The 21,713-nt window shown below is 44.6% G+C and overlaps 1 protein-coding gene across 3 annotated transcripts in view; it reads right to left on the reverse strand.

The window, feature by feature from the left end:
* The window catches only part of PTPRG (protein tyrosine phosphatase receptor type G), an 822,569-nt gene that overhangs the window by 121,944 nt on the left and 678,912 nt on the right, over positions 1-21,713 (reverse strand). For all 3 annotated transcript variants that reach the window (XM_064274291.1, XM_064274292.1, XM_064274290.1), the window contains exon 8: positions 18,723-18,915. In XM_064274291.1, the coding sequence (XP_064130361.1) occupies positions 18,723-18,915 (193 nt within the window). The remainder of the gene's footprint in view (positions 1-18,722; positions 18,916-21,713) is intronic.

Genomic DNA, 21,713 nt, shown 5'->3' on the forward strand with positions numbered 1-21,713 from the left:
TGGCGTCTGATGGCTCTCCTCAGGCATCCAGGGTGATGCTCACTGCCGGCCCTGAGAACTCCTGCCTTTCCTCCTAACTGCCTGTAATTATGATCCCGGCTTCATTAAATAATAAAAAGGCTTCTAGCAGAGCACCCAAGGTCCTCGGGTTCTAAATCAACGTCAAGGATATTTTCTTCATGGTTACACATGTAAATGGGGGGTCCTCCCACCCCACCCTACCCCTACACCCTTCACTTTCTGTCTGAAAGTCAGTGTTACTTCCAAGGGCCTTAAACTATCTGGAGCGTAAGGCCTGTCCCCAGATCCTGTTGCCTCCCAGCCCCTGCCCCTCCCAGTTTCACACCTGAGGCAGCAGTCCAAATACTGATACTCAAATACTCAAACAAAGCAATTTGGTCCACTGGCACTGGGGGGAGGTGGGAGCCATGGCACCACACACCACTCAGGGGCAGGGTCTTCATCCCCCACTGCTGCTGTAACAGAAATAGTATGAGTGTGGGAACTTTAATGAACAAATTTATTCTTTAACAGTTCAGGAGGCGAGAAGTTTGGATTCATGCCACAGCTTTAGGGGCAGGTCCTTGTCTCGGCTTCTCTGGCCCCTGTGCTCCTCCCTCGTTCCTTGGCGATCACCACCTGTTTGCTTCTCTTTGCATCTAATCTGCTCTTTTTACGTCTCAGAAGTCGTCAGGTTTAAGACACACCCTACACTGATATGACCTCATGGATATAAAAAAGAAAGCCCTATTCCCAAACAGGATTACGGCCACAGACATGTTACTGTTGTCATCAGGTGCCATGGAGTCACTTCTGACTCGCAGTGACCCCACATGACAGAGTAAAACTACACCATAAGGTTTCCTAGACTGTAATCTTTACAGAAAGGAGCCCTAGTGGTGCAGCGGTTAAGCACTTGGCTGCCAACTGAAAGGTCGGCAGTTCGAACCCACCAGCCGCTCTGCGGGAGAAAGACGTGGCAGTCTGCTTACATAAAGATTACAGCTTTGAAAACCCTATGGGGCAATTCTACTTTGTCCTGTAGGGTTACTATGCGTTGGAATTGACTCCGTGACAATAGGTTTGGTTTTTTGGGTTTAGTTTCAATCTTTAAGGAAGCAGATCACCAGGTCTTTCTCCCGTGGAGCCGCTGATGGATGCAAACCGTCAACCTTTCAGTTGTCAGTCTAGTGCTTAACTGTTGTTACCACCAGGGCTCCTTTCGCAGGTATAGGGGTTAGGATTCCAACAACTGCTTTGGAAGGACATGAGTCAATCCATAACAGGTGGTGTTGGAGGAACCAGCTTGGCCCAAGCCAACCGAGGACCTTGGGGGAGGTGCCCTCCCCCAAGGGACCTGCCTGGCAGGAAAAGACCAAAAGCACAAGTGTGACCTCCTTTAAGAAGCAGAGGGACCTCTCAGGTGGGACAGCGCCACAAGCCCCGCCTCCGCTGACTTCTTTGTTGTTCCAGCTCAGTCAATAGCCCTCCCATATGGAGTCCTTCAGGGGATATTTCTGAAGAAAGGGCCTCGAGGAAGGATTTCTTTTTTTGAAGGGCTATATCAAAGATGTCTGGATAAACACAGGATCCCCCAAAGCAGACCATGCAAGGCTTCAAACCTGGGATCTCGTGGCTGTGGGTGTCAAACCCTCTCCTCCCTCTAAGACCATGCAAAAGGCAAACTGACGGAGGTGCCAGAACAGGAAAGGGGGAAATCAAAGACCCCAGCTCTGGCACTGTACGGAATAACAACATCCGAGGGGTATTTAGTTGGAGCTGTGGCTGCCTAGCACATGTCGTGGGCTAGGCGCCACATATCACCTCAGATAACCCATGTAGCTGCCCTGAGAAAACCAGGTGCCGTCCAGTCGATTACGACTCGTGGTGACCCCCTGTGTGTCAGAGTAGAACTGTGCTTCTAAGGGTTTTCAGTGAATGGTTTTTCAAAAGTAGATTGCCTGGTCTGTCTTCAAAGGCGTCTCTGGGTGGATTCGAACCACCAACCTTGTGGTTAGCACCAGAATGCTTAATTCTATGTGCCACCCAGGGACTGCCAGACTTTCACTGCCTTGAAAGATGAGGACACTGGGGTCCAGGGGGCTGAAACCTGATTCCAAGCAGAGGGAGCGGGGACACAATGTGGCAGAGGGAGCAGGGGACACAATGTGGCAGAAGGAGGGGGGACACAATGTGGCGGGTGGGGGGACACAATGTGGCAGAAGGAGCGGGGACACAATGTGGCCGTCGTGCATGTTCAATCCACACCCATTCCCCACATCTGTTTACCTGTCTGCAAAATGGTAATAAAGGAGTCAGAAGAAAGTTCAAAGTGCTTAAAGGTGAAAACCGGCTCAGGCAGATGCGTGTGTTACTACCTTGGCCTCAAGTGTGCGGCGTGGGGTGCACAAGCCTCTGTGCTTCCTTCTGCTCCTTGTCTCCCTCTGCCCTCCTAGGCCTCCTCTGTTCTCGGTGACAGATGACGCTTTCAGGGCAAGCAGCCTCCAACTCCTCTGAGGCCCTCTAAAGCTGGCTTGGTAAAGTAGAGGGTCAGCAAAAAAGAGGGAGACCCTCAGTGAGATGGATTGACACAGGGGCTGCAACAATGGGCTCGAGCATAACAATGATTGTGAGGATGGTAAAGGATGGGGCAGTGTTGTTCTGTTGTACGTAGGGTTGCTCCAACTCAATGGCACCTAACAACAACATTGTAAGGAGCCCTCGCGGTGCGACAGGTAAACACTTGGCTGCTAACCGAAAGGTTGGTGGTTGGAACCCACTAATCGGCTCTGTGGGAGAAAATCCTGGAGATCTGCTCCCACAAAGATTATAGCCTAGGAGACCCAATGGGGTAGTTCTACTCTGTCACACGGGTTGCTATGAGTCGAAATCGACTCGATGCTATGAGAGAAATCAACTCCACGGCACACAACAACAAAGACAATTGTGAAGTGTTTACTGAGCGCCTACTATGTGGCAGGTGTTTTACCAGGAACCAGGGTAAAGTTCAGCAAAGGCTGATGTGGTTCCTGATCGCCTAAAGATCACAGTCCAGTGGAAGACAAGGTCTCGTCTTAGTCATCTAGTGTGGCTGTAACAGAAACACCACAAATGGGTGGTTTCAATGAACAGGAACTAATTTTCTCACAATTTAGGAGGCTAACAAAACAAAACCAAACCTGTTGCCATTGAGCGGATTCTAACTCATAGTGACCCTACAGGACAGTAGAACTGCCCCATGGGGTTTCCAAGGAGGGGCTGGTGGATTTGACCTGGTGGTTAGTAGCTGATCTCTTAAGCACTGCGTCACCAGGCCTCCAATTCAGGAGAATAGAAGTCTGCATTCAGGACGCCAGCTCTAGGGGAAGGTTTTCTCTCTGTCTGCTGTGGGGGAATCCTTGTCTCACCTCACGTGGCATTCTTTTCAGAGTGCCTTGGAGATCTCCACTTGGCATCAATATTTCCCCCATCTGTGCTCGCTTCTCTGTGTCTAATCTGCTCCTTTTGTACCTCCAAAGGGATTAGGTCTCAGAAGCACCCTGCACTGTGGTGGCCCCAAGAGCATAACAAAGAAAACTCTTTTCCCAAATGAGGTTCCTCCACAGGTCTAAGGGTTAGGATTCCAACATACATTTCTGGGGGATACAATTCAGTCCATGACAGACACTAACCACGCAATCCCCTAAAACACAGTTTTTAACTTGGTGCCTCCTTGGGTACTCTGGAGAGAATTCACAGAGGTCTGTGAACTTGGATGGGAAAAAAATATATTGTTATTTCCACTAATCTCTAATTAAAATTTAGCACTTCCTTTCATCTGCAATGTAGGTGACAAACCTGGGAGGTGCAAACAGTTAATACGACTGGCTGCTAACCAAAACGTTGGCAGTTCAAGTCCACCCAGAAATGCCTCCGAAGAAAGGCCTGGAGATCAACTTCCAAATAACCCGCCATTGGAACCCCTATGGAACACACTTCTACTCTCCACATATGGGGTAGCCATGAGTCGGAATCAAATCAACAACTGCTTGGTTACTGGGTTACAGGAATCACAGATATACTCCCCAGATTACATTTGTTGCCAAAATCTCAAATTATCATTCGCGCTCATCATTATTTCAAAATTATGACAGTTATTAGACTAGATTTTGGAATTTAACATCTCACCAAGCAGCACATATGTCACTATATCACAATATAAAGAATATTTTGATAATATCTGAGGATGATTGGTTTGCTTTGTAATCTGCTGTTATTTTGTTTTATGCATTCCAACCCATCACTAGGAGGTCTCCAGGGTTTACCAGATGGCTGAAGGGGCACAGGGCACAAAAAAGGTGAAATACTCCCAGCACTAAGGAATGTATAATCACAAACTTTCAAGAAAAGTATTATAACTCTATAAGGGATCTTGACCTAGATTTGACATTGGCTGGGCAGACTTCCAGAGAAGACTGATGTCTGCACTAGACCCTGGATGATGAAGGAGCCCTGGTGGCACAATGGTTCAGTGCGCCACTGCTAACTGAAAGGTTGGTGGTTTGAACCCACCAGCTGCTCCTTCGGAGAAAAGATCTGGTGATCTGTTCCCCTAAAGATCACAGACTTTGGGGCAGCTCTACCGTCCTATAGGGTCGCTATGAGTCAGAATCAACTCATGGGCAAAGAGTTTGGTTTTTTTGGTTCTGACTGATGAGTAGGAGCTTCGAGGGAAGGCCTGGATGCTCCAGACAGAAAGAACAGCCTGTGCGAAGGCCCTGCCATGGGAAAACAGAGAAGAAAACTGGCATAGCTGGCTAGCAGAGAACTAGGGTGATCTGACTGATTACATTCTTCGAGTTGTGCAAACATTCTCGCCCTCCTTTTCTGAGTTGCTCTTCCCTCATTAACATAAACTCACCCCCCCACCCACCCCCAAGGCTCCTATCTAATCTTTCCAGGAGTTGTTCTCAATTTGATCCCATCTAGACAGATCTTAAAAGAGCACAATGCTCAAGGCAGACATTCTTTACTAATTAAGCTAAACTACTGTTTGGTTCTAAGAAGACCTCAGGGGATATTTTTGGTTTAAGGTTTAAATATTATCTCAGGGCACTAGTTTCAGGGGTTCACGTAGCCTCCATGGCTCCAGAAACTCTGGATCCCATGAGAATTTGAAATTCTGTTCTGCATTTCCCCTTTGGATCAGGATTCTGCTATGGAATCTTTGATCAAAATGTTCAGTAATGGTAGCTGGGCACCATCCAGTCCTTCTGGTCTCAAGGAAAAGGAGGCAGTTGTTCATGGAGGCAATTAGCCAGACATTCCACTTCCTCCTCCTATTCCTGACTCTCCTTTCTCTGTGGCTACAGGTGAACTGCTGTGCCCTGGGCCTCAGTTGTTGTTCCTTGGGTCCATAAAATGATTCCTCTCTGAGAACTAGGTATCTGTGAGGCTTGGCATCTACCATGCTTAAAGGGGTACCCTGGCTCACATCTGGCATTTACCTTATTAGCTTTGGATTTCTGCTTCTTCCTTGGCAATCTGTCTCTCCTCAGATGTGGCATCTGTACCAATTGGTCATTTGGTAAGGATAACCCTATATGGTAAGGTCCAGGGTTTCCCGCACCTAGGTACCACCCCTTAGGCAATCCTCTCCTGGGCTCGGCCAAAAGGACTGAGGAGGAAAAGTGGAGCTTGTCATTTGCATGGGGAGACCAGGCTATGAATAGGCAGCACCCACTAGGGAGGCCCCATTGCAAATCACCTATCCAGCCCACAGGAGAGGCCCAGCCATCATGGCCTCTTGGATGCCTCCTGCATACAGGTCGGTGTGCTCTAAGGAGCTTTGGCTAAGCAGGTGGCTAGAGAAAACCAACGGTTTTAAATGGTCAGCATACTCCTTACTGAAAAGGCTTCCCTCCTTTGAAAGCCCTTCCTGGTGCTAGTACAGAAGCATGGAAACCACACGGCTCTGTGCACTTGATAATACCTGCTAGCATTTAGTGTCAGACATACAGACGCTCCTCCTCAACCCAGGCATAGATGTGAAATGCGACAGCCAAGACACTCATTTCGGTCCAAGCCAGAAATTTGGAAACACAAAACCAGTCCTGAGAACCACGCAGGAGTAAATCACAAATTCAGAATCATAAAACCAGTCCTGATAGCCACGCAGGAGTAAAGCCAGCAGCCATAAGGATGCTGGCTGTGCTGAGAAGCAAAGAGACAAAGATGACTCGAGAGGACTTAATACAGGCTCCCCGCTTTGGCACCTTTACAGATGTCCTTTGATTTCCAGGTCTCAGGGCCTGGGGAGGTGAGATGGTTCCTTATGTCACAAGAAAGCCAAGGGTTCTATCCAAGTTCCCTGTAGCTGAAGAAAAACAACCTCAACTAACCCGTGTTAGTTTGAGGAATGATTGGTGGGAAGAATGGGGCAGGTCAACAGTCTGTTCCCAGCTACGCTCCTCCAGAGGCTCCAAGGAGAGGCAAGGAAACACCCAGGAGCGCTTGCGTCAGGATGCTAGTTAGCGAGAGGAAGGGGGAGTGTGCCGCTCGGGGAGGAAGGATGCTGTTGGCCTGTATTAATTCCAGATCGCCGTTCACAAGCACCATGGTGCCCACACAAATAAACCCAATGTCAGGGAAGATTTTCCTATAAGCAAAGAAAAGCAGGAGCTGTAGGAGGGTTGCTAAGCCAGCCTTGAAGATCAAACTCTGCCTACCTGCCTGGATACAGAAAGGATTAAGTAATCAGGTAATATTTATAAAGTGTGAACATGAGAGATGGCACCTGGTGCCTATTACCAACATCAGCTCAAAGGCTCCTAAACCGTAACAGCAGCTCTGCCCAGGAGTGTCCTAACACCAGCACCTGCCACCTCCCACGCTCTGCTTTCAGAGGTGGCACAGCGACTTCCCTGAGACAGACAAGAAAGCCCTCTCTTCATGGTTTTTTGAGATGGATGCTGCCATCCAACGTGGCCTGTGGTCAGAGCAGAAGATGACTTCCCAAAACCTAAGAGCCTCTCAGATTTCAGGCATGGGAATGACATGGAATCTCACTTCAAATGCCTGGGTGTGCTCCCTATAAGAAATGCCTGGGTGTGCTCCCTATAAGAGCACCTCATAAATGTTCAGACAGTGACAGGTCTTACAGCAAGAATCTTTAAGTCCTGGCTGCTTGGCAAAGGTAAGTTAGCTTAATTCATTCATGAATCCATCTACCCACCCATCTATCCATCCATCCTTCCTTTCCTCCCACCCACCTACTCACCCACCTATACACTCATCCATCCACCCACCCACCCACCAATACATCCATGCATCCCTCTCTCCCTCCCCCCAGCTCCCACTCATCCATCTATCTGTCCACCTATCCATCCATACATCCAATCAATGAACAATGACGTTACACCTCCTATGACCTAGGCACTGTGTTAGCCCTGTTGAATCAAGGATGTACCAGACCCTTAGCCTAGAAGGTCCCCCATCCAGATTAAGTGGGTACACTTGCCCACACATGTACTGACTCTGTGACCTGGGTCTCAGTAGCCTGTGCTCTGGGACCACAAGATAAGTTACTAAAACCAAGCCAAGAGGTAAAGACTGAGCCCAGAGATTCCTTTTCAAAAGATAAGAGGGCACAATCCCCACAGGTATGTTTAGCTTTAAAGCTCCTTTATCCTGGGAGGGAGTAATAAACTATGTTGTTCAAGCCACCTGGTAACACTGAAAACAAAGCAGCCACCACTTGGGGGTTCACTCTGAAGCCTGCAGTCCTTTGGAAACCGGGAGAACTCTGCATTTGGACATGAATGGACGTGGTTCATTACTTTCTGGACGAGAGGCTCGGGGTGGGTCCCTTGCTCTGCGTCCCAGACCCCTCATCTGTCGAAGAGAAACAGTCATAGTGTATCTCTCCCTTTGCTCACCCCACCCTCCATCCAAACCGTGAGTAAATCCTCTTGGCTTTATCTGTCTTCACCACCATGATCACCCTCATTCAATCACTGACATCTGTCCTGGAATATTTGTATCAGCTTCCTGCTGACAGAATCTTGCAGGTTCCTGTGCAAACATTACACACAACAAAGTGACGGGTTTAAAAATCTGTTTAGACTTTTGCATGTGTCTGCTTCACCCGCTGCCACCGAGCTGGCTCCAGTGCCTGGTGACCCACGTGTGTCAGAGCAGAGCTGGGCTCCACAGGGTTTCAATGGCTGTTTTTTCAGAAGTAGGTCGCCAGGCCTTTCTTCCCAGGCACCTCTGGGTAGACTTGGACCTCCAACCTTTCAGTTAGCTGTTGATGCCTTAGCCCTTTGTACCATCTGGGGATTTCATGCACCTGCTTAAAACTCTCCAAAGGCTTCCTTCCCACTGCTGTAAGAGTATGGTATTAACTCCTCACCAGAAAGTCTCCTCCAGGCCCGGCCCTTGCCACTTCTCCTCCTGCCTTGCTCCCCGTTTACCACGCCCCTCGCATATTCCCACGCCTCGAGGTCTTTGCAAAGGCCCTTCTTACCCAGATCTCTGGAGGGCTGGCTTCGTATCCCCAAATGTCCTATCCAAAGACAAGCCCTTCACACTGCTTCACCATACTCCATTGCTCTCAGAATAGCCCCGTTTGTTTTCTTCAGATTAACACTTCAGCGTTTTCATCAGCTGACTTACTGTGATGGTTCATGTTTTGTGTCAAACTGGCCAGGCTATGATTCTCTGTGGTTTGTCATGTGCTCTTCCACAATGTAATCACTTTCTACCCTCCACAACCCCATGAGTCAGCAGAGGCCTCCAGCCTGCCGCCTGACCTATGGATTTGGGACTTGCCAGCCCCTACAGTTGCGTGAGCCATTTCCTTGAAGTAAATCTCTCTCTACATACTTGTATATATGCTTCACTGGTTTTATTCCTCTAGAGAACCCAGATGAAGAAACTCACTAATTTTGTTTCCTTCAACTAGAACTGGAGCTCCATGATGGCGTCTTCTCCCTTGTTCATCTCTATTTCTAGCACCTAAAACTTGCTCATAGTAGATGGCCAGTGAATATTTGATGAATGAAAAATAACTCTTGGCAGAGGTTGTTTTGAGGACTGAATTAAGCATGTATGAACAAAAGAGGCTAGCATAGTGTCAGACACACAAAATCCCTCCATAACCTTTTTTAAAAAACCATTAGGTGCTTCAGGAACAAGTCTTAGAGCCAACAGGCTATTCACAGGCTGGTGAAGATGTCCAACATGTGAACGGAGATTCACTGGCTATAAAATCCGAAGCAAAATACTCAATGCTGCTTTAAATACCTACAAAACATCAACATCGTGTCAACCAATCAAACGCAAGTTGTACTAATACTTATATGTTTACATAAAATTACAGTTACTGTGGGATGTCTCAGCATTTAAACATGTCTGCTGTAACAGGCATGAATCTGAAAAATAAAGAGAGCCTAGAATGTTCAAAGGTCTTTAAACAGTCCTGCTTTTTGCCTTTTTTCTTAACCACTCCTGGGTTTAAAAATCAATGGCCAATGATAGTTCTTTTTAAAAGAAGGGAGTTAAAAATTCTCAATTGGGGCTTCATGAAAAATGTATTTTTCTTAGCACATACCTGTGCTGAACATTTCTGGAAGTAACAAGATAACTTTGTGGAAGAGTTTCTGGGAGGGCAGCTGCCTACAAAAGAATAAACTGTTCATATCAGAGCTTCTTTTAATAAAATAAAGTAATTCAAGCCCATTAATTTGGTGAATGGAAGTGATTAAACTCAAAGTAGAACAACACATTAATATTTTCTCCAAAAATAGCAGAAAACCATGAATTCAATGTCAAATTCTTTTTTTTTTTTAAAGCAATCACGGATTTACTCCTTTGTTTGCTAATTTGGGTGGAAAATGTGATGCTCTTTCTCGGTGTAGTCTGATTCAAAATAGCCTAGTTACTTAGGTATTCTCACACAGTGATCTATGCCCTTCAACTCTGCTTTCGACCTGAACAGGAAGCAACCTTCAACACCGAAACACAGCTAAAAAAGACACCCTCCACGACCAGAAGCAAAAACCATTCTCCAAAACATGCAGCGTTGGCTTAGGAGACCAGGGGGTCCGGAGGCAGCCCAGCTCCTCCCCCCGCCCCACTTCCTTTGCTTTTATTACATTATGCAGTGTCACTTTAATTAAGCCATCAAATCAAATTATCAGATCAAGTGCTTCTGATTCCACTGTGGCTTGAACAGGTTTCGTTAAATTAATAAACCATATGTTTCACGTTGTTGGAAGGAAAGTTATTTTTCTCTGTTCACTGTTCCAAAAGTCTTCCCAATAGAAAGCATTCAGCACTATCACCGAATGCTCGTCCATGTGTCTGGGAAGTGCTGCAGAATACCGGAATGACAGCCCACTAAATCCTCAAGCCTGTCCCAGTTATTTACCGAAAAGGGGCAGAGTGGCAAGTTGGATGTCCCCTGACCCGTCCACCAAGCCCAAAGACTTTTCCCATTTACCGGAACTAAAGCTTTATAGTTTTTAAGGATGACACCCATTATAAGTCTTTCTCAGGCAACAATACAATATTCAGATGACTTTCCTCCTTTCCTCTGGTGTCTCATGCTTGGCGTTGAAAGGCTTGATTCTGTTTTCTCGATTCCAGTACATCCGATCATCTTGATAGAGGGCTGGGAAGGAAGTCTTCTCCTCTTGGGGTACATTAGCTCAGGCCCCCACCACACTGCTGCTCAATAGGCACTAGTTAACGATCACAGCTAGGGGAGCCGGGGAGGGGAGCACTATATTCAGCTAACTGAGGCTCTGCTTACAACTCTGGTGTGAAAGATGACCAGGTGTTAAGGTGAACAGGTTACTGGTTGGTTGCCAAGTTAACAAACCTCTAGTTGGCCCTATTATGTTGTAGTGGAATGGAAAAAAAGACCCAATCAAAGGCATTTTCACAGTCATGGCCACTGCCATCTTTAAGACAAAAGACATTTACTTTAAAACAAGCCTATGATTGGGTTTCTCCATCTTGGTATGAGCAGTCTCCTAGAGCAAGGGTCAGCAAACTACAGTTCTGAGCCCAAATCTGTGTCGCCACTTTTTCGGTAAATAAAATTTTATTGGAACACATCCACACTCATTCATTTACATATTGTCTATGGCTGCTTTCATGCTACCATGGCAGAGTTGAGTAGTTGTGACAGAGACCAGGTGACTCCAAAGCCCAAAATATTTAGTGTCCAGTCCTTTCCTGACTCCTGCCCTAGGTAACTAATTTGTTTTTCTTTCTTCTGCGACAATAGTCCAATAAATACAGAGCTCCATGCCCAGCATCATAACTCTCCTAGGCATTGAAAACTTGCAATAATGGTCAGATAGGGAATGCAGGCTTTGTTGCTTTTGAACTGCCTCAAGATTGCAGAACACCACCCTTGTTTTTATCTTCTTTTTGCAGAAACTGGAGAAGGGAGAACAACCCTTCTCTTGTCTTGACTCTTTGCTGCATATGTCTCTAAGGTCAAGAATCCCAGCTGCCAGGCTTCCCAAAGATTGTCAGTACCTGTGGCTGGCTTTTCAGACTAGCTGTTGTTGTTGCTGTCAGTCGCTATGAAGTCGATTCCAACTCACGATGACCCCAAGTGTACAGAGTAGAACTGCTCCATAGAGTTTTCAAGGCTGTGACCTTTTAGAAGCAGATCGTCAGGCCTCAATTCCAAGGGGCCTCTGGATGGGTTTGAACTGCCAGCCTTTTGGTTAGTAATCCAGTGCTTAACCATTTGGGCCACCCAGGACTCCCTTCAGCCTATATGTCAAGCCCCAAAAACCAAACTCATTCCTATCAAGTTGATTCTGCTCATAGTGACCCTACAGAACAGAGCGGATCTTTACAGAAGCAGACTGCCATGTATTTCTCCCATGGAGTGGCTAGTGGATTTGAACCACCAACCTTTCAGTTAGTAGCCAAGGGTTTTAACCACTGTATGACCAGGGCTCCTTCAGCCTATAGAAACACCAAAAAAACCAAACCCACTGCCTTGAGTTGATTCCAACTCATAGCGACCCTGTAAGACAGAGTAAAAGGGCCCCATAGGGTTTCCTAGGAGCGGGTGGTAGATTCGAATAGCTGACCTTTTGGTTAGCAGCCAAGCTCTTAAGGACTGTGCCACCACGGCTCCATATACCCAGAAAACCCAGTGCCGTCGAGCCGATTCCGACTCATAGCGATCTGATAAGACAGAGTAGAACTGCCCCATAGAGTTTCCAAGGAGCGCCTGGCGGATTCGAACTGCCGACCCTTTGGTTAATAGTGCTGTTAAATTATCTGAGAGTTTTGGGGGAAGGGTAGGGGAAGGAGGCGCTTTTGGTCATGTGGAACACTGTTATATGCCCTATGCATTTTAAAAAAATGGGGGAGGAACAATTTGGAAAAGAAGAGTGAAAATGCATGACTAAAGACACAAAGAAGAAACTAGTCTACAGGACTAAATGCCTACAAGAACCGTGGCCTCACCTATCCTGAGACCAGAAGAATTAGATGGTGCCTGGCTACCACTACTGACTGTTCTGACCAGAGACACAATAGATAATCCTGGACAGAATGGGAGAAAACTGTAAAACAAAACTCAAAATTTAAAAAAAGGCTAGACTTACTGGGCCGGTAGAGACCAGAGGAACTCTGAGAGTGTCGTCCTGAGATGCCCTTTAAACTTTGAGCTGAAACCACTCTCAGAGGTCACCTTTCAGCTAAATAACAGATTAGCTCATAAAATATACACTATTACCTGGAAGTACTGTGTTTCTTAATTAAAAAAAGAAAAATCATCTATATGAGACCAAATGGTCAGCAAAGATGAGAAGATTGAGGGGGGTGGTGGGAGGGGGTGGCAGGGAAGCTAGATTAATGGAAACTGAACAACCAGAACAGAAATAATGAGAACACTGACACAATGTGGAAAACATAACCAATCACTGAACAATATGTATACCAAAAACAACAACAAAAAAAACCCAAACCCATGGCCGTCGAGTCGATTCCGACTCATAGTGACCGTACAGGAGAGAGTAGAACTGCCCCATAGAGTTGTCAAGGAGCGCCTGGTGAATTCGAACTGCTGACCTTTTGATTGGCATCCGTAGCTCTTAACCACTATGCTTCCAGGGTTTCCGAACAATATGTACAAAAATTGTTAAATGGGTGCTTAACTTGATGTATAAACTTTCACCAAGAATACAATAGCATATTAAAAAAAAACAAAAAACCTAAACCAGTTGCTGTTGAGTCCATTCCAACTCATGGTGACCCCATGTATGTCACAGTAGAACTGTGCTCCATTAAAAAAAAAAAAAAAAAGATTTCTTGAGAGGGCACCCCAGGCAGAAGGTACTGCAAGAGCAAAGACATGCAAATAGAAAAGCATGGGGCACACTTAAGGAATGGGGAATGGTAGAAACAATTCACGTCCATGGAAGCAAGTCAAGAAATTAAATAACGTATTGGATTAGACAAATCTTCTGAAAAAGACCCTCTTTAAAGTTATAGAAAGATGTTACTTTGATGACTAAGGTGTGAAAGCACCAAGCCATGGTCTTTTCAACCAGCTAATATATGTGCAAAAGTTGGATAATGAAAAAGGAAGACAGAAGAACTGATGGATTCAAACTGTGGTGCTGGCAAAAAATAATGACTATACCACGGACTACCAAAAGAATGAATAAATCATTCTTAGAAGAAATACAACCAGAATGTTCCTTAGAAGCTAGGATGGTGAGTCTTTGACCCACTTGCTTTGGACGTGTCATCAGGAGATACCAACTGCCAGAAGGTGACATCACGTTTGGTGAAGGAGAGGGCCGACAAAAACGAGGGCAACGCTCAGTGAGATGGATTGCCACAACAGCTGCCACGATGGACTCAAACACACCAACGACAGTGAAGACGGTGCAGGACGGGGCAGTGCTTCATTCTGTTATGTGTAATGTCACCAGGAGCCAGAGCTGGCTCTAAAGCGACTAACAACATCGAGAGGAAATGTAGCCTGGGGCCATATTTCACAGGCTTGAATGCCAGGAGGAGGAATAAGAAGTCATTGAAAGTTTGGGCAGGTAAGTGAATCCACTGGAGTTGACTTCAGTAAAACCGGCCACGCGTGCAACTGTCTGTGAGGCATTTCCACATGGGTAATTCACCAGCACCGTAAACTCCAGTCCAGGTGAAATTCTCTATCACTCCTTTTAAAACGTCCTAAGGTGGAGACAGATACCTGTCCTCAAATTCTGTTTTCCTCTTCGATATTATAGAATCTTCAATTTTTACATGGGCGTATGACTTCCCATGATAAAGGCTGCATTTTTCACTCTACTTTGCAATAGGGTGAGACCAGAGGACTACGAGCGAAAAAAAAAAAAAAAAATTCCCAAACTCATTGCCGTCCAGTCAATTCTGACTCATAGCAAGCTTACAGGACAGGGTCGAACTGTCCCATAGGGTTTCCAAGGAGTAGCTGGTGGATTTGAACTGCTGACCTTTTGGTTAGCAGCCAAACGTTTAACCACTGCGCCACCAGGTCCATGTAGTATGGAACTAGGAGCAGTAGAAAAATATTCTTAAAGTGAGAGGGTATGCTACTCTTCACTGCTTCTCCCTTTTCAATCCTTGGAACATGAACTGGGGCATCCATCTTGAGCCTTGAGGAGAAAGTGACAGGCTGAGAATGGCAGAGCAGCAAGACATGTTGACCTGGGATGCCCTGAAGTATTACACATGGCCTTGACTAATTCTTTTGGACTTCTTTTATGTTAGAGAAAAATAAACTTCCTTCTTGTTTAAGCTAAACAAAAAACTGTTGAATTGGTGCATGTTCTGATGTATATATTCCAACAAAAATAAATTATTTATAAATAAACAAATAAGGGCGTTATTAGTCCTTAGGGAAATGCAAACCAAAACTACAAAGAGATACTACCTCACACCCCCTAAGATGGCTAAAATAAAAAAAAGTACAACAACAAGCATTAGTGACGATGTGGAGAAACTGGAACTCTCATACACTGCTGATGGGAATGTGAAATGGTACAGCCGCTATGGAAAATACTTTGGCAGTTCCTCACAATATTAAACATAAAGGTACCACAAAAAAACCCAAATCAAACCCAGTGCCGTCAAGTCGATTCCGACTCATAGCGACCCTATAGGTTGATATGATGTGGTAATTCTACTCCTAAATATAAATGTGAAAACATTGTCCACATGAAAACTTATATACAAATGTACATAGCTACATTCATAACAGCCAAAAAGTGAAAACAACTCATATGTCCATTAATTGATGAATGATCAACAGAATGTGGTATATCCATACAATGGAATATTATTTAGTCAGAAAGAGGAATGAAGTTTCATACATGCTCCAACATGGATGAACCATGAAAACACTATGAAAGAACCCACAAAAGGTCATATACTGTATTGTTGTTGTTGTGCACCATTGACTCATAGCGACCCCACATGACAGAGGAGAACTGCCCCATACGGTTTCCAAGGCTGTAGTCTTTACAGGAGCAGACTGCCAGGTCTTCGCTCCTACAGAACGGCTGGTGTGTTCAAACTGCTGACCTTTTGGTTAGCAGCTGAGCATTTTAACCATTGTGTCACCAGGGCTCCTTACATACTCTACGGTTTCATGTAGCTGAGATGTCTAGAATATGCAAATCTATAGAGACAGAAAGTAGATTAGTGGTTTCCAGGAATTGTAGGTGACAGAAATTGGGAGTGACTGCTAATGGGTATGGGGTTTCTTTGTGGGGTGATGAAAATGTTCTGGAATTAGATAGTGGTAATGGTTGTATTAACTGTGTACTAAAAACCAGTGAAATATGTACTTAAAAGGATAAACTTTATGGTATGTGAATTGTACCTTAATAAAGCAGACATCAAAAAAACAAACAGGGATACTACCCAGCGATAAAAAGGAATGTATCACTGATATATACGACATCATGGATGAACTTCAAAACCCTTATGCTAGGTGAAAGATAAAAAGCAGATCAGAGGCTGCCTGGGGTTGAGGGCACAAAAAACTGAGCGGACTAGGTCATGAAGAAACTTTCTGGGGAGATCAAAGTGTTCTAAACTGGATGGTGCTGATGGTAGCTTCATAATATCACTGAATCGGACATTTACAAATGGGTAAATTTTATGGTATCTAAATCGTGCCTTTAAAAAAAGGTGTAAAAAATAGGAAACTTTCAAATACTGCTGGTGGGAATATAAAGTGGTACATACAATCACTTTGGGAAACTGCCTGTATTTAACAAAGCTGAACACGTGCATACAGCGTAAGACATACGATGCAGCCATTTTACTCCTAGATGAAAACCCATGAGGGATGTGTCCATATGTTCATTAAAAGGCAAGTTCAAGAATTTTCATAATCACTATAACTTGGAAATAATCCACATACTCACATACACTAAAACGGATAAATTCAGGTATGTACAGTCATACAGTGGAACTGAGCAATAAGAAAGAACAAATGACAACTACATGCAATAACACAGATGACTCTAAAAAACCATGTAGAGTGACAGAAGCAACATACAAAAGAATATATGCAGGATGGTTGTATTTATGTGAGAGTTAAAAATAGGCAAAGCTAATTTATGGTAGTGGTTACCCTTGGGGAAAGACAGTGACTAAGAAGTGAGGGACAAGAGGGTGCTCCTGGAAGTTAGTGATGTTAGTTTCTCCATTTGGGTGCTCACTGCACAGGTGTGCTCAGTTCCCGAAAATTCATTACATTGTACATGTATTATGCACGCACTTTTAAGAGAAGCTGGTAATGTTAGTCTTTTGATCTACTGCAGTATGTCACGAAATAATACGTTAAAAAAACACACAGTTAGGACGGCACCTAGATCCTTCTCTGCCTCCAGAAATGCCATGAGACATTTTAATATTTGTGCATCTTAAGATTGAGCAATGGGCACTGATGATTGTAATCAACATTGCAGAATAAAGAAGTGACTTCCCACATTTAAGGACGGGTCCATGACTCTGCTCAAATTCAGAGAAAGCCCATTCAATGGAAGATCTTTCCCACTTTGACAATTTAACGCAAAGGAAACCATTTATCTCCTCTAACTTTCTTGGGTGATAAGGGCCAAGCAGTCTCTCCACAGCTGATCTATCATATGCTTAGCCCATTCTTCAGGAGGGAGCTTTGTAACTGTCACACCATCAGCGATTCTGAGCTACCAGTTCTTACGCTCACGCTCACTTGTGATAGGAATTCCCCATTCCCCGTATGTCCTCTATATACACCTCACAAAACAGTCAATCCCTAAGAGCTCTGCTTTCCCTGAGTACGTTCTCTTGGGAGAAAGCCTTTGAGTTTGGTTGTTTTATTTTTAGCTAGGTTAGAAGAAATTAGCTCAAGTGAGGTATCCTATGCCAGTCGAACCGCTGATATTTCATAAGCTTGTGAGTATCTTAATCCTCCCGCTGTTCCCAGCTGACAAGTGATGCCTTTGACAAAGTGTTGGCCTCAATATGCTTGAATCCCGAGCCTTAATGAAGGGAAGCTGGCCAGACTAGCTCCTCCTTAAAAAAACTGTCCTCCAACAAAATCACACCGACAGGAAGTATTTTTACTTCTTAAACTCCCTGTCCTTTTCTCTCAGTTCCTTTTCAAAAAACATGAGCCTGGGAGACGGGCTTGTTCTTTTCTTCAAAGTACATGTCACTCAAGTCACGCAGACCAGCTCTCGCAGAACCTAATCCCATTCTCCTGTTCCTACAGAGTTTACATGCCGGTAAACTGATGCCTTTTATGGGAAGTAGGGCACTCTTGACACAAAACCTCCCCACATAACTGACCACACTAAAATACCACGGTCCACTTCCCATGCTGACAAATGACACAAGCTCTTCCATGTTACCGAAGCGTGCAATTTTTGGAGAACGAGAGTGGTGGCCTGGGCAGTATCTATCTCACAACCAAAGGAAACTCCTTCTTATTCCTTCCTCCTTTCCAAGAGCTAGAACTTTGAACAGTCTTATTCGTCTCGGTGTTTCCAGAATCTTACAGTTAAGCTCTACGACGCAACTATGACAAATGAAAATTGGAAGTGGGGGTGGGGGACGATGAGGGAGACTGATACCTCCTGGCTTCCTGGGAGAGAAATTCATGTTAATTTCACATGAGAAAGCAGACATGGAAAGATTAAGACGCCTGGAAATTATAAACTCGTGTTTATCAGATACGGGAATTAAACCGTTAAATAATAGTTTGAAAAGGCAAAGTGATTTCTAGTGGGGACAGGAGGCTGGAGTTGGAGCTCTTGACTAGTTTGGATATTAGCAAGAGTACTGCATAGTGGGGCGATGGTAGCCATTCAAAAGCACCAATGTTTGCGCTCAGAGACAAACTCCTGATCTCAACAGATTAACAAAAAGACACCAAAACATTTCTTTTAGTCATGAATTAGTCGGTGCTATTTTTTTTTTTATACATGGTAAAAACGCAAAGAGAATAACTATATATTATTAGTCAAAAGGCCAATTTTTAATGTATTTATTTAACTGAAGTTACTCCCACAGCTGCTTGTGTTTATCATCCAGATAACTTTCTTTTAGTAAAGAAACATATGCTCTTAACACTAAGTTTCAATTCTTGCTGGCCTCCAGCTCCTTTTAATTTAATTTATGATAAGGAATCCTTCCCTGGGCAAGGGCCCTTAATCCAAAAATACCTTTGGAGGCTTCTGTCCCCAGCGGGTTTTCTAAGAAGTCTGTCACGTCGTGGTTCCATGCGTCATGGACGGCGGACTTAGACACCACTCTGCCATTCAGACTCTGCTGTGGTCGAAAGTTGTTTCTGAGATACTCCACTGACTTGACGTGGTCTTGCTGCTCCGTGGTAAAGATGGAATAAAAAGCCTCCAGCTGACCAGAGAAGCAGAGAAGAGAGAAAAAAGGACATCGGTTAGAAAAAGTTACGTAGTCCAGAAGGGACACAAAATGGTAGTAAGTGCTGATGCCAAGGGTGGTAAAGCCAACAGGGCACAAGGCTGCCTGCGAAATCTGGCTTACCTGGCTGTGGTTTGGGTCCTCCCCCAAAATAGACTGTACCTAACTCTTCAATTCACGTCTCAGACAACAGTCTCAATTTTTCTGCGGTGGTCCCTCCCTAACAAGATCTTTAGCGTTACGGGAAGGAATAGAGAGTTAGGGTGAAACTGGTAGATTTGAGAGTCAGGGCACACTGGTTAAGGGCTTGGCTGCTCCTTAGAAACCCGATGGAAGAGCTCTACTCCATCCTAGAGGGTCGCTATGAGTCAGAATTGACTTGATGGCAATGGGTTTTATTTTATTTTTTTAAATAATTTTTATTGTGCTTTAAGTGAAAGTTTACAAATCAAGTCAGTCTCTCACACAAAAACCCATATACACCTTGCTAACACCTTGCTACACACTCCCAATTACTCTCCCCCAAATGAGACAGCCTGCTCTCTCCCTCCACTCTCTTATTGTGTCCATTTCGCCAGTTTCTAAATACCTCCACTCTCTTTTTGTGTCCATTTTGCCAGATTCTAACTCCCTCCACCCTCTCATCTCCCCTCCAGGCAGGAGAAGCCAACATTGTCTCAAGTGTCCACCTGATCCAAGAAGCTCACTCCTCACCAGCATCCCTCTCCAACCCATTGTCCAGTCCAATCCATGTCTGAAGAGCTGGCTTCGGGCATGGTTCCTGTCCTGGGCCAGCAGAAGGTCTGGGGGCCATGACCACCGGGGTCCTTCCAGTCTCAGTCAGACCATTAAAGTCTGGTTTTATGAGAATTTGCGGTCTGCATCCCACTGCTCTCCTGCTCCCTCAGGGGTTCTCTGTTGTGTTCCCTGTCAGGGCAGTCATCGGTTGTAGCCGGGCACCATCTAGTTCTTCTGGTCTCAGAATGATGTAATCACTGGTTCATGTGGCCCTTTCTGTCTCTTGGGCTCCTAATCACCTTGTGTCCTTGGTGTTCTTCATTCTCCTTTGATTCAGGTGGGTTGAGACCAATTGATTCATCTTAGATGGCTGCTTGCTAGCGTTTAAGACCCCAGACGCCACTCTTCTAAAGTGGGATGCAAAATGTTTTCTTAATAGGTTTTATTATGCCAATTGACTTAGATGTCCCCTGAAACCATGGTCCCCAGACCCCTGCCCCTGCTACACTGGCCTTCGAAGCATTCAGTTTATTCAGGAAACTTCTTTGCTTTTGGTTTAGTCCAATTGTGCTGACCTCCCCTGTATTGTGTGCTGTCTTTCCCTTCACCTAAGGTAGTTCTTATCTACTGTCTGATTAGCGAATTGCCGCTCTCACCCTCTCTCCCTCTTACCTCTCGAGACCATGAAAGAATGTTTTCTTCTCAGTTTAAACTATTTCTCAAGTTCTTATAATAGTGGTCTTATACAATATTTGTCCTTTTGCAACTGACTCATTTCACTCAGCATACTGCCTTCCAGGTTCCTCCATGTTATGAAATGTTTCACAGATTCCTCACTGTTCTTTATCGATGCGTAGAACTCCATTGTGTGAATATACCCTAATTTATTTATCCATTCATCCATTGACGGCCACCTTGGTTGCTTCCATGTTTTTCCTATTGTAAGCAGTGCTGCAATAAACATATATCTGTTTGTGTACCCACTGCCGTTGAGTCAATTCCAACTCATAGTGACCCTATAGGACAGAGTAGAACTGCCCCATAGAGATTCCAAGGAGTGCCTGGCGGATTCGAACTGCCAACCTTTTGGTTAGCAGCCATAGCTCTTAACCACTATGCCACCGGGGTTTCCATCTGTTTGTGTAAAGGCTCTTATTTCTCTAGGATATATTCCACGTAGTGGGATTGCTGGATCATATGGTAGTTCTATTTCTAGCTTTTTGAGGAAGCGCCAAATCGATTTCCAAAGTGGTTGTACCATTTGACATTCCCACCAGCAGTGTATAAGTGTTCCAATCTCTTCACAGCCTCTCCAACATTTATTATTTTCTGTTTTTTGGATTAATGCCAGCCTTGTTGGAGTGAGATGGAATCTCATTGTAGTTTTGATCTGCATTTCTCTAACGGCTAATGATCGTGAACATTTCCACATATATCTGTTAGCTACCTGAACGTCTTTTTTAGTGAAGTGTCTATTCATATCTTTTGCTCATTTTTCAATTGGATTATTTGTCTTTTTGCAGTTGAGTTTTTGCAGTATCATGTAGATTTTAGAGATCAGGTGGTGATCAGAAATGTCATAGCTTAAAAACTTTTTCCCAGTCTGTAGGTAGTCTTTTTACTCTTTTGGTGAAGTCTTTGGATGAGCATAGGTGTTTGATTTTTAGGAGCTCCCAGTTATCTAGTTTTTCTTCTACATTATTTATAATGTTTTCTATACTGTTTATGCCATGTATTAGGGCTCCTAACGTTGTCCCTATTTTTTCTTCCATGATCTTTAGATTTTATATTTAGGTCTTTGATCCATTTTGAGTTAGTTTTTGTGCGTGGAGTGAGGTATGGGTCTTGTTTCGTTTTTTTGCAGATGGATATCCAGTTATGCCAGCACCATTTGTTAAAAAGACTGTCTTTTCCCCATTTAACTGTTTTGGGGCCTTTGTCAAATATAAACTGCTCGTATGTGGATGGATTTATGTCTGGATTCTCAGTTCTGTTCCATTGGTCCATGTATCTGTTGTACCAGTACCAGGCTGTTT

The sequence above is a fragment of the Loxodonta africana genome, chromosome 22 (assembly GCF_030014295.1).
Source record: "Loxodonta africana isolate mLoxAfr1 chromosome 22, mLoxAfr1.hap2, whole genome shotgun sequence".
Classification (NCBI taxonomy): Eukaryota; Metazoa; Chordata; class Mammalia; order Proboscidea; family Elephantidae; genus Loxodonta; species Loxodonta africana.